Source organism: Schistocerca cancellata, chromosome 2 (assembly GCF_023864275.1).
Source record: "Schistocerca cancellata isolate TAMUIC-IGC-003103 chromosome 2, iqSchCanc2.1, whole genome shotgun sequence".
NCBI lineage: Eukaryota > Metazoa > Arthropoda > Insecta > Orthoptera > Acrididae > Schistocerca > Schistocerca cancellata.
In genome coordinates this window covers 72,228,307-72,242,390 of record NC_064627.1, presented here as the reverse complement: position 1 = coordinate 72,242,390, position 14,084 = coordinate 72,228,307, and the positions used below count along the sequence as shown (strand labels likewise).

The window sequence follows — 14,084 nt, the reverse complement described above, 5'->3', positions numbered from 1 at the left end:
AGCGTTCGTGCTTATTCTAACAATCATTTCAGGATCGGTAAAAATGAATGTTAGGAGGATCAATTCTCCTGTTTTAATTGGGACAGCACCTTTGCATATTTTTTTCCCGAGATCCGATAGGCAGCTACACTTTGGTGATATAATATTGGCTGTTAACGACAAAGTTTCCACGAGTCTCGTGGGCTACGAATGCTTGCCTAGTCTATACCCTAGACTTAGTGAGTTGATTTAGCAGCTTGATTCGATGAAAGGTCTGAATGTTTAAGCAAGTTCGGTAATTTCGCAGAGCTAGCTAAATCTGGGAGCCATAGTCAGTATCCGAGTGCGTTACACGAGTCGTTGGCCGTCGAGGGTGTTTGGTGGCATTACTGGGTTACTGGTATGTGACGTCGGAAATTAGTGTTTCACTGTAATGGAATCATCCCGGAGTACCGACAGCCTACAAGAAATGGGTGGTGCAGTTATCATGTTAGTTCGTAGAATCGTTGTTCCTAGATATGGGGAAGTGCGTCGTTGTCCTGCTCCGAGTGGGAGGAATGAAACCAGCTGTTTCGCTGCCCAGTTATTAGAGGGTTATAGAAAGGGAAGAAGAGAGATGAGTGAATGAGAAAGAGAGAAAAGGGGACTTAGAAATAAACGCAAACGACTGCGGGAAAAGGAAACAAAATAAAATGTAGTAGAAGTATGGAAGGGGGAGGGGAGCACATTGTTACGGAGCCAAAACGTCCGCGGTAATAACTTGTCCTCGCACGTCGTGCCACACCTGTTATCAGTTTAGATATGGGGCGTGGGCTGTCAGAGATACGAAGGCATGCCGAGATATTAAGGGTGCCAACTAGGCACACCCAACGTATGTTCGTTAACGAGAGCTTTGGCATGCTGTAATGCTTGTACATCTACTTTTCCGTCGTCCCTAGAGTTTCAAGGGCAGAAAATGTTAATTGCTTAACCTGTAGCGGTCACGGGTACAATCACGACCTGCCTTGTCTCCAAAAGTGTGGCCGAAGTCGTTTCAGTATTTATTTAAAACAATTGTCAGTGTATTTTCCAAACGAACGTAAAATGATTTCCAAAACACATACGTTTCTAATCTCTGGGAGATTAGCAGTTAAGGGGCGGCGATGGTGCCATCTGTGCCTCTGGTTCTCGGTCGCACCTACCCTCTATGACTTCATGGATTTCCATCTAATATCATTTTAGCTGTTTCTGTGTCCCTAATCCGTGTCAAGCGTCCCGCCCATCTCAATATAGCTGATTTTGACATTCCTCTAGTCGGCGGGTCTTTATATCTAATGTATCTGACACCAATTCTCCCGTACTTATCCTACTCTGTGCCTCATTTGTCGTTACTCACATAAACCTTAACAATTTCTCAGGAGTTCCTAGTTCAGTCAAAGCACGGTACTTTAGTAACTACGTATTTTCTGTCACAATGTGTGTTCTGTTTAAGATTAACTGAGTGCTTTGTACTTCGTGACAAACGAGAGAAGCACGTTTAGGTGGGGGTCTGCCCTCTGTTTTATCTGATGATGAGACGAGTGTGGTGAAACTTTTAAAATTTTGTAATATGTCTAAAGTCTGGCGTAGGCTTTAAAGCTGGAGTTTTTATTGTGTTGCAGACTGGCTGGTTCACACGTGAATCTTCCAGCGATCAGCTGGCTGCAAGTGTCTGCTGTCTTCTTTTAATACATTACATTGCTTATTTCCTCTTTTACCTAGTGTTGGCTTTGACTCTGTTATTTTCATTGCTTTGTGTGTGTGTGTGTGTGTGTGTGTGTGTGTGTGTGTGTGTGTGTGTGTGTGTGTGTGTGTTTGTTTGTTTGTTTGTTTGTTTAAGTTTTCAAGACTCCTTTACGCTTTTATTCTCAGTTCTCATATTAGTAATTTTATTTCCTCCACACTCGTCTCATTACGTTTTATTACGGGTGGTAAAGACCTTGTCGTGCGGTCTCAAATCTTATCATCGTCTATTTAAAATTAGTATCTAGTTTCGTAAACTTAATCTGATGTTACTTCTTTTCTCAAAAGAGAGGACACGCTCCTCTTATTTGACAAAATTAAAATATATTTTCTTTGTTTTTAGGTAAGTTGCTGTCTACCTTGGATCACGTCTTACTTCTTTCTAACCTGCCGGTATTCAAGTAAGTATAATTTAGCTCGTAATGCAGCTGCAGTAGTTTTAGAAGCTCCTACAGTCTCTGTTTGCGTAATGATGAGCAGGAGAATCCACAATATGAATGTTGACTCTTCATTGTCGGTGTTATTGTTTCGTAGTTGTCATAAATATTCCACGTTCGTTATAAGAATTGTCTTTTAGTCTTTTGTCAGTCTATCTTTACTATTGTTGTGATGTCATTACTTTCTTCTGTGCGGGAATCTTCTGAACCACGGACTTTTTTGCATTTCCATAGCACTTGTTTATCAACAGAAGGATCGTCTTACTGTAACTATCCTACAGCGCCGGGCAGCGTAGGCAAATGGAGCAAATCGGTTGGTTCTCTTTGCATTAGATGTGATCTACAGTGTGCCTTAAGGGGCACCATTTAAATCATGGAAGGTTCCGGGAAAAAAACGAAAAAAAAAGTTTTTCAAGTTCTTTTCCCATCAGCAGCGGATATCTAAACAATTAACCGCAGCAAATGGCGCAAATTTTAACGGTATATTCTCGAGGAAATTTGCTAGAAGGAAAATTTTTATCTGTTATCCAGAAACACCACAGAAACATGGTTTTTGGGTATCAAAATCGATCCGCGCATTCCAAGACGTCTATGCACATCAAATGGCTGTAATTTTTACGCTGTATTCCACTAAGATTCCGATCTCGAACAAACTTGGAAACTTACTCCGTATCTTTATCCATTTCTGGTGACCAGGAACACGTTCACCCTATTTGTCCTCTGATAGGAGTATTTTTTCAGTGGTTCTTACCATTAAAGTTTGCACTTGTAAGTTGTAGCGTATTCAAATGTCATTGTGTGGCTTCTGCTTGCTAGAATTATTTCACGCCTGCAGATAGGCAACCGAATGAACAGCTTTGAAAAGCGTGCTGCTTTCGCGCCTTCCCATACAATTTGTATCAATGACTGGTCGCACGCATTGACGTTGCCCTTTCACGAAAGACACGGACGTTGAACACATGTAATATGAGTTCAAGACTTAAAGAGACGCTCTATACACTGACGGGTGTCTATTTTCTGTGTGTGTTATAGTTTTGTGCAGTCGTCTTCTGAAAGCCCAGACGCATATGAATAACCGTCTATGTCCCACCTCTCCCCCAGTTAAAACGGAACGGCGAGAAATAGTTTCCCATTGTGTTGCTTCTGACTATAACATTAATTAAATTAACCATACATTTTCTTCTGAAAAAACTGATAGTGATACGGTTAACGCTGCGTTCAGACTGCTGTCAACTTCCGTAATACGTCTTGCTCTTTGGCGAGAAAAGACTTTCTTCTCTTTTGTCGGGGTAGTATTTACAAAAGAACACGATGCGTAGGCGAGCTATTGGACTATTGTTCCGTGCCCGCTGCAGAAGATATTGAAATTCACTGCCTACTCTAAAGATTTGTCTCCGCATTCAACGCTTCAACGCAATTCTGCTGTTCATCTCAGTGGAAACCGCAGATCACGAAAATGTGCAGAGGGACACAGGAACCCCACAGCATACTGCAGCCACTGATGTCGGATGGCGTAATTACAATCGCCGCGGAGGGCGAAGCATCCTGGGAGGAATCGTGCCTGCGTTATTGGTTTCCATCCGCGAGGAATTTCATATTACGATGCATCCCGAGGCTAGGCTAGCTCCGCAATTCCTGCTCCACTGTGGGGGACTGTGTGGCGAGTCCCTGGGGCACAGCCGCCTGGGGGAGACTGCACTCCGGTCCCCGCATCTGGCACGCTGCCCACCTTCAGCTCACTACGGCCGAGTGGGGCGCTGCTTCGTTTCGTAATCTCTGTTAATAAATCGACAGTAACACTGGCTGTTCAAGATTCCTGTGCACTTGAGGTTCCTACTTCATGCTTTCTCTGGGTGTTCCTGAGGCAGGGCTTAATTTCGGCCGGAACGGCGTTTTGCCACCTCCCAATATATATATATATATATATATATATATATATATATATATATAGTGACTCACTGGAACAAGTGAGCCCTGGAGATTAAAAATAGTACACATGTACTACAATCGCAGCGTAACTGTAAAAGTCGAGCTTCGTTCGTAATATGGGAATGCTCGTGTTTAAATCTGTTGCTTATTTGCAGTAGTGAATATGAACTTAAAACGATAGATATGATGTAAATTGAAGTTGGGGGGGGGGCGGCAAGGAATGAAAAGGGAGTCAACTATTGATGTGAGGTGCATAGGGACTGAAACCCCGGATCTCATGCTTACTAGGCAGTTGTGTTAACCCCTGCGCCACCCGGACGCGCTGTTTATCGCAGTTGCTTGAACTGTCGCGGCATGCCTCTCGGCCGACCCACATTCCTACCTAGTGCCACCTATCCATGTCCTTCGTGCTCGCAACTTTGAAATTCCTGCAAAGGTCGAACCTAATTGTCCATCCGCACTGAAGGTGGTGGATTCATTGCCACCGAGGCGAATCATTTTATGTCCGAAAGAGCAGACATCACGCAATCTTATGAATCAATTCAGTTCTAATGAATACGAGAAGAAGACTAAGATTTACAGCATGTACTAAACATCTAACTCCATGTCTCATGTCACATCGTGTTTTTTTTATCCTAATTATTTGGGAAGTCGAAAGTGTACGTGACCCCGATGGGCCGGGAATATCTTCGTCGCCCTTTATCGCTAAAGGCAATTAATACTGGACACACGTTCACCGAGCAGATAAAATGCAGCTGTTTGAACGTTGCAGCAATTGAAAACATGACGTCATAGTCACGGACACTACCGACTTCTGCCGGTATATGACGAGCAGAACTAGGGAGCAAAATGACACTGCTATTGGGACAGACTGTAGCACCTGTTGTTTATATTACATCTTACGTTTTTAAATCCCGAATTCCGGACCGAGCGAGGTATCCACGTCCGGCTATCCAGATTTAGATTTCCCGTGGTTTCCCTAAATCTCTCCAGGCAAATGCCTGGATGGGTCCTTTGAAAGGACACGACCGCTTTCCTTCCTCATCCTTGGCACAATTCGAGCTTGTGCTCCTTCTCTAATGACCTCGATGTCGACGGGACGTTAACGCCGATATTATTTCTTTCCGAATTTTAGAACAGTATTTTGTAAAAAACTGATTTCTCAGTGTATGTTTTATCACAAGTTTTCAGAAGTGGTTGAAGAGATGCATTCTGTCACCTAAAATTTTGGAAATTAAGCGCTGGCGTAAGGGAATACTTGTGCCTGAGTAACGGTTTATCTTGTTGCAACTATTTGCCTTAGCGTCTTGTCACTACTTCATATAAATTTTATTCGTTCATTACGGCGAAAAAGCGTAGATACTTCAGAAAGTTAGTCGTGAATGTCGACCCACGCTAAGACCACTGTGCTACAAGAGTAGTGCAGTGTGAGAAGAGAGGGCATTTTCCTGGTTCCATACAGACATTGGTACGGATAACAGATGCGTCACACTGTAAGAGTGAAATGACGCGGCAACTGGCAATGTACTCCAAAGCTAAAGTATGTGGGACATTATGATTCTTGTGGGCAAACCGTCTAATTTACACAGATTTCTCGTGAAATTGTGGCTGCCATATGGACCACACGCAGTGTGGCGTCCACTCGTAGTAAAATGGTGCCAACAATTTGACCACGGCCGCACAGTCGTGGGTGACGCTGATCGAGAAGGAAGACCATCGACCACAGACGACAATGTCCAGGAACCGATACGCAGCATTCGACGAGTGACTATCGCCGACAGTGCTCACCTCATACGCGTGTCAATAGGCAGTGTTCATTTCATCGACCGAGGTCATCCACAGTATCGAAAGTTGTGCTGACGCTAGGGAGTGGCAAAAGATATCGATGTATCAAAATATCAACAATTCTTCAAAACAAGATCGATATACATCTGTAATATTTAAATTATCCTTATTTCGATTAATCGGTATTTTATGTTGGATATCGGAAGCGATATTTTTATTGTAGAGCTGCATTAAACCACGATATTTTTATTGTAGAGCTGCATTAAACCAGTCTCAGGACTGAAGACCATAACAACAACAACATTTTTATTGTCTATCTTCTCTTGATTCATAGGCATTATAGTTCTCATCAGCAAATTTCTTGCTCGTTCCAACTACTACCAATCTTTGCAATCGTACAGTAAATATTTTACAGTGGACTTAATTTAATTTCATAATCAGTACTACAAATGAGCGCCAGATTTGAATATGAATGTATTTACACCGCATGTTCTTGAAAGTTTGTTAGTCTGTGTGTAATTTCTACCGTTGCAAATGATAGGTATAAGTCGCAAAATGCACACATTAGGTGACAGCACTGCATGAAAATGGTGTGAATTATTACTTCCTGCTCGCAACTTTGAGGCAACCGCCTGATTGCCTGGATCAAGCAAAGATAGACGCGCTGTTAAAGTAACGTACACTCTGAACAAAAATCATACTCATTACAGAACTGGTGTTTAATGGGAAATGGACTTTGTTGTCTGGAATGTTTAGTCGTCATTTCACATCTGTCTTGTCAGAAATTGTTCAGAAATACTTAATACGCCAACCCTCTTCTGTTTCGTCCAAAAGAGCGACTCCCTTAGTAAACTTGGTTATGCTAGATAACAGAAGCAGACTGAGTGGGGAACATATTAAACAAAGAGTCCTGTTAGTGTCTATCGGTGATGATTATAGGTTTCATTAATTACTTTTTTGCAAATAAGTGATTTTATAGTACATTGTAACCTGCATCATTACGGGCGGTGAGAATAGGGTCATCATTTCACACCTGCCACAAAGACATCGTCTATAGAGTAGAAACACATCAGCTCGCCTCTGTGGAAGAAATGCAAGGTTGCCATCAGCAAGGAGGAGCTTTATACAGATACATTCTTTGTACAGATAGTTTATGACAAAGGGTTCAGCCGTTAATGGCGATTCGTATTCTGCAACAATGACATCGTTGCGCAACAGCATAAAGTAGGAGAAGTGTGGAAAATTAAGCAAGACATTGTTCACGTGCACGACATCCGACGCACCACACGGCGTGCACAACACAAGCTTTGCTTCAACGTGTTCGATCATGCACCGTGTGATTTACATCTTTTCCGAAAGCTGAAAGAACGTCTGGGAAAAAGACGTTTTCCGACGATGAGGACGTCCACACAGCGGTTGTCGAATAGTCCCGTGATCAAGGAGCGGAATTCTATCGTCCAGGAATTAAACGATTGCTACAACGTTCCGATCGCTGTTTACAGTGTGTTGGTGAGTATGTTGAAAAATAGTGACATGCATCTGTGTCATTTTGAAGTGTAGTGCGGTATTCTGTAAAAGTTACTACGTCAGCCACAAGAATATGCACCTTGCTTTTAAAGTCCCCTCGTAATTCCCGTTGGTGACTGCTTACATTTTTTTTTTGCCATGGAAGTTTCCAAAGTTCTCGGTCTGACATAGAAATGGCTCGAACGTCGCTATAATATTGTGGTCGTTGGAAACTACGATTCTACATGTGGTGCACAGTGAAGTTTCTGACACGAAAATTTGGTTATTTGCTTGTGGCGATCGTGTGATCAATCATAAATTTGGAAATTTGTGGTAAGTTCCTATGGGACCAAACTGTGCTGAGGTCATCGGTCCATAGGCTTACAAACTACTTAATCTAACTTTAACTTACGCTATGGACAAAACACACACACACACACACACACACACACACACACACACACACACACACTTTCATGCGCCTTAGATCGCGTGGCAGTCAATCAGATGCAAAGATTTTCGTGAAAAGTAAATGTTACTGAATTGCGAGGTAAAATAAAGTACACGTCTGGCAATTAGGATTACAACACCTAAAAGCAACAAGCAACGAACGTCAATTTGGCATGAAGGCTACTGCAGGCTTGCATACGAAAGTGGTCAACATTTCAGTGCAACCACACAAAGAAAGTAGGAATAACCCCACCTAAGTTCTGTATGTAAGGAAGAAAGAATAGGAGCGGTGTGGGGGTGGGGGGCAGAGAGAGAGAGAGGGGGGGGGGAGGCCTTAGATAAGAAAGCGCAACTTTTTAAAAATATGCTGCCTAACTACATTTTCTCCCCGTTTTATTATCACAGCTTCGTTCCACAGAATTCGGATCTTTAATTTCCGGCTGACTCCGCCCTGATACCATCTTCAGCGGTCTCTCATCACTGAAAATAGAGAAGAAGGTTTAGGAGGCAGTAGCAAGGAGAGTGCTGTAGTTATCTATTGTTCATGAGATATGTGATGAATCGAAGCAGTTTTCAGGTGACTTTGTCGATAATCACTTTTCGAAGTTGTTACCTACGCCTTGTTTTTTCTTGTGGCGTGATAAGATACACCAGCCAATGAATTACGCCAAATTTCGTCGACTCGCAAGTGACATCCAAACAACAGACAGCATCCGTGAGTGCTACTATATCGTTCCCCTTTGCATCATTCATCAGGTCCCTACTCCCAGGTTACACAAGATCATGTGTTTCACGCTAAATGGCTGACTACATATTTACCAATGAAAGTTTCTCAGAGATACCTGAATACAGGGTGTTACAAAAAGGTACGGCCAAACTTTCAGAAAACATTCCTCACACACAAATAAAGAAAAGATGTTATGTGGACATGTGTCCGGAAACGCTTAATTTCCATGTTAGAGCTCATTTTAGTTTCGTCAGTATGTACTGTACTTCCTTGATTCACCGCCATGATTTCATACGGGATACTCTACCTGTGCTGCTAGAACATGTGCCTTTACAAGTACGACACAACATGTGGTTCATGCTCGATGGAGCTCCTGCACATTTTAGTCGAAGTGTTCGTACGCTTTTCAACAACAGATTCGGTGACCGATGGATTGATAGAGGCGGACCAATTCCATGGCCTCCACGCTCTCGACTTTCATTTATGGGGGCATTTGAAAGCTCTTGTCTACGCAACCCCGGTACCAAATGTAGAGACTCTTCGTGCTCGTATTGTGGACGGCTGTGATACAATATGCCATTCTGCAGGGCTGCATCAGCGCATCAGGGATTCCATGCGACGGAGGGTGGATGCATGTATCCTCGCTAACGGAGGACATTTTGAACATTTCCTGTAAGAAAGTGTTTGAAGTCACGCTGGAGCGTTCCGTTGCTGTGTGTTTCCATTCCATGATTAATGTGATTTGAAGAGAGGTAATAAAATGAGCTCTTAACATGGAAAGTAAGCGTTTGCGGACACATGTCCACATAACATATTTTCTTTCTTGGTGTGTGAGGAATGTTTCCTGAAAGTTTGGCCGTACCTTTTTGTAACACACTGTATACCTGACGTCCTAGAGTACGTGAAAAGACGAGACCTTTTCTAATAACGAAGAGTTTTTATTACAATAAGATTCCGTCCTCAAAACTAAACAGAATTTCTTTGAAATTTGTGCTCGACACTTCTTATAGGCGTCAAATAACGACTAAATTCTTACGCTGATTAATCAAGGTTAATGAAAGGGATGTTGGTGGTCCGCAAGGATCTATGTGATAATGATAACACTAGTAAAGAGTCAAAATTTGACTCGATAACTGAAATATACATGGGAAATTATAATGTCCATGAAACATTTTAAAAAATCGTTGTGGTAAGTGGCTAAACGTAACTAACAAATGATACGTGAAAGACCCTTTCTGAAAGTTGTTTTTTAACATATTACTCGCACGTTAGTTTGGAAAACGGCCAATAGTTGCTGAAAATGGCGGCAAATCAGACAGAGAGAGCATTTTGTTTTCTAGATTTTGCACGTTGCCAGTGGGTAGCGGGTGTGCAAAGAGCATTCCGTAGCAAGTTTCAGAAGACACCACGACTTTCCATCAGCGTAGTTAAATGGTACAAGAGATTCGAGGAGTATGGTTGTCTGTGCGATGCAAAATGTTCAGGCCGAGAGGTTGTGAAATGGACCGTGTGAGGAACTCGAAATTTGCGAAGTCCCACAAAATGCAGAATTGAATATCTCTCGGCTAACAGTTTGGGAAACCCTTCGTAAGCGATTTAGAACGAAGCTGTACAAAATGCAGCTTTTTCAGACTATAAGCCGTGGCGATAAATTGCGCCGTTGGCAGTTTCGCATTGAAATACAGAAACATTTTGAAAAGGGCGACTTCACAAGCAAATTAATCTTCAGTGACGAAGCTGCTTTTCCATTTTTGGGAGAAACCAGCGGACACAACTCACGCGTGTGGGGGACAGAGAAATTAACATGCAGCGGTCGAACACGTTCCGAGAAGGTTAACGTGCTCTGTGCTGTGTGCAACCATACTCTTCTTGACTGAGAGGTCGATGGTATAGCCTGTCTTGATATGCTGCAGTTGTGGCTCATGTCACAACTTGAAATTGATAGCGGGAATTTCATCTTCCAACGAGGTCCGGCCGCGTGTGTCACTCTGCAATGTCTTTCGCAGACAAGGCTACGTTATTGCAGATGCATGAATTTAAACTGATAATAGAGCCATTTGTGTGTACCGAGCTAAGAAGTTGCCATCGTTGATGTGTCACAAGGGATGTGCTCACCAAGTGGGGTCAGATGGTGGCTGTCCCGCGGGTTTGGTGTCAGCCGCACAGACGACCGGGGCGCATGCGCGTTGGGAAGTGTGGTCTGCCGAGGGCAGGGCGCGCTATCTCCGGAAATTGTGCGGTCCCCGCGGGCTACGGCCGACTGACAGGTAAGCAGCTGCCAGCCACACTGGCTGCACCACCGTCGCGTGGGGTGGGGTGGGGTGGGGTGGGGGAGGGGGAGGACAGGTCAGAGGCGACGTCTCTGCGTGCCAAGGCCGCATCTCACCAACTTGTGCCAATGAATGTAAGACGAGTGGGGAGTATAGCTGCGTGACTGACCTCCTGCCTCTGTGCAATGAGCGTGCAGTAAAAGATTGCGTCTGTTTAACACCTCGTAAAAAACGAAGTTCTGTAATTATTATTTTTTATTATTTTTGTTTGTGCGCTGCTAGAGGAGCATTAACAAACTGGCGTAGCCCATAGATGAAGTGGAGTATCGTGCCGTAATTAGTTTTCGGCATTTGAGAGAAACAAGGCTGCAAAAATCAGTACTGAGCGTAGAAATAGAAAACAGTAAGGCACCGTCGCATGACACACTGGTTAGGCAGCGCAGTGTTCGGACTAATCTGTATGACAAAGAAGGATGCGGCAGACCATCACTCTGTGAATAACAGGGAATCCATAGAGAAGTACAGGCCGTTATGTTCGAAGACCGGCTTTTTACAACCGAAACGTCACTGGAAAAAGTAAAAATCAGTCAAGGATTAGTTTTCAACATTATCGCGATATTTTGAACACGCTACTGGTCGCCGCTCTCTGGGTCGCGCGACTGGTGATACCAAATAAAACAAGATCATCGAACTGAACTAGCAGCGCAAATGTCGCAGTTGTGTCAAGCCAATCGTGATGACTTCTCTAGCCTCCTGATCACCATGAACGAGTGCTGGGTGTTTCATTATTAGCCAGTGCCAAAGGGTCAAAGCAAGCCGTGGAAAAATATGGATTCACCACCACCGAAAAAGATCCGATCATTATCGGGTAAGGTGATGCTGAGTGTTAGCAACATACCGTGGCAGTTCCAAACAACTCATTATGTTCCTACTTAAGTGATACACCGTCACAGGAGCATACTCCTGAACTCGCTGCAAGCTGTCCGAGGTGGTGTATTCGCTCCAACAAAACGGTCGTCTCATTCTTCACCCAAAATGGGGACCTCTACAAGGTCTTCGCCAAGTCACTGGGTCAAATTGAAGGGAAGATCTGTGGAGCAGGACGCCTTCACAAAGTTTCATAGTCGCAGCTTGATTCGAACAAAACTTAGTGGCTTAGTAGGGGAAAAAGATACACTATTGAGTTAAACCTCCTTAGCACTCATAGTGTGGGGTGAGAGAGTGAAGATATATAAATAGTCGAAAACTATGTTAGGACCACTTCCGTAGAGGAATGGATAGCGTCACTGCCTTCGGTGCGGAAGGACGCGGATGCTATTCCCGGTACCATCCCAGATTTTTTCTGAGTTACAGAACCCTGGAACGAGATCAACCAGCCTCGTGAGGCCGAATGAGGAGCTGCTTGAATAAAGAAGCAGCACAACCATCAGGATTCACCTGCTGGCAATAACGGCTGGAGGAATTGGCGATCTGATGATCACATGCCCCACTATCATGTATTGCTCCTCGTACTGCCTTGTAGACAGTCTAACACCGCCTAAGGCCCAATTCCTGAGTGGTGTTTACGCCTTACTAACTACTGTACATTAGTGCCTAAACCCAGATTTTCGGGTTTACTGGACGAACTGATGAAAATCCAATAGTATACAGTTTAGGGGAAAATAATTTGGGTGGTAAGACACACTCGGCACCGCTAGGATTGGAGATCAGTGTGACATGTAGAAACAACGAGTACGACCGGCAGAAGTGACGAATCACTAGGCTGATTGTTGACAGTCATCAAGACCCCTGATAGATCGAGCGTGGACCAATTTTAGGTGTCGCCACACTGATAGACGGAAGTTTGGAAGAGATTGGGGGGGGGGGGGGAGTTAGCGGATGCTGTAAAAAATAATTGGTAGTGTGAAATCCATAGTATTTCGAATTACTGGGATGGTTAGTGATAATAGTCCTGCTGGCTATCATTCTAGGGTATAGAACTGGTATGCGTGGAGTAATTTCTACAAAACGCGGTACACATATCACTGTGGAGCGCATTTGAGATCGGCATATTCTCCCCCCCCCCCCCCCCTCCCCGCCGGCAGCTTTATGTTGCTTTCTCAGGTCTAGGTTCAGCCAATCATTAATTTATTCTCATACCTGGAGTGCAAACTTAGATTGTACTTCAGAACTCGACAGACTTTAAAAACACTCAGACATGTACAAAAATGGTTCAAATGGCTCTGAGCACTATGGGACTTAACATCTATGGTCATCAGTCCCCTAGAGCTTAGAACTACTTAAACCTAACTAACCTAAGGACATCACACAACACCCAGTCATCACGAGGCAGAGAAAATCCCTGACCCCGCCGGGAATCGAACCCGAGACATGTACACATGTCATAGTTGTGCGAGCCTTCTAACACTGTTAACATCCTTAACACAAATCCCAATAAACCACTGTTCTTGTACACTGTTTACATGTGAACTGAGACAGGTGACGCGAAGATACATTCACAGGTGACATTTTCTTTGTTCTTTCTTAATCACATCTGACCCTCGTTACTGTTGAAATGTTTCGGTGCAGTTGACGCAAATATTATAGAGAGATTTTGGCCGAAAAGTAGATTTTTGTAGCATTCACAAAGAGCCGTGTGGCTACACAGTAATTAGTAACGCGCAAGGAAGAGTTTGCGGGCGGTTGGGGAAGAGAAATTGGCGACTTTTGATGACTAGTGCTGTCCGCGTTGCCTCTCGGGTGCTGCGTGACGTCTTTCGGGTAGTGTTGTCCCTAACACCCCTGCACCAGGCCGTGTAGAGAAACTTGCTGCTGCAGTATTGATCTCCAGCCCAGAGCCCCTGAGAATGCGGTGGCGCTGCATTTGTCATGAGTCTCCACGTTGCCGCCCTCTTCCACGGCGGCTGCACGCGGCCGCCCCCACACCTACGCGCTACCAACTACTTTGTTCTCCGCCCCCGAAGTCACTCCTCATTCGCGCAGTGAAGTATCTCGTGCGAATACCATTTGCTTTGGCGCCTCTTCATTCGAGCACAATACACACTAGGGGCTTACTTCTACCGACTGTTTATCCAGACCCAGCAGTTCTCGTAACGGCGCATCGTCTCCTTATAAGACGGCCTGCATGCACAGTTTAGTATAGTATATTTTGCCATGATTGCAATTTTTTACATATTTTGAAGGCATTTAAAGGCAACTAGTGGCGAACTGATGCTTTTGGCTACCTGATTAGGAGGTTCT

At 44.0% G+C, this 14,084-nt stretch overlaps 1 protein-coding gene across 1 annotated transcript in view; it reads left to right on the top strand.

The window, feature by feature from the left end:
• LOC126150897 (leucine-rich repeat and calponin homology domain-containing protein-like) overlaps positions 1-14,084 on the top strand; it is a 193,687-nt gene that overhangs the window by 25,324 nt on the left and 154,279 nt on the right. The window contains exon 2 of the mRNA XM_049915906.1: positions 2,084-2,141. Within this exon, the coding sequence (XP_049771863.1) occupies positions 2,084-2,141 (58 nt within the window). The remainder of the gene's footprint in view (positions 1-2,083; positions 2,142-14,084) is intronic.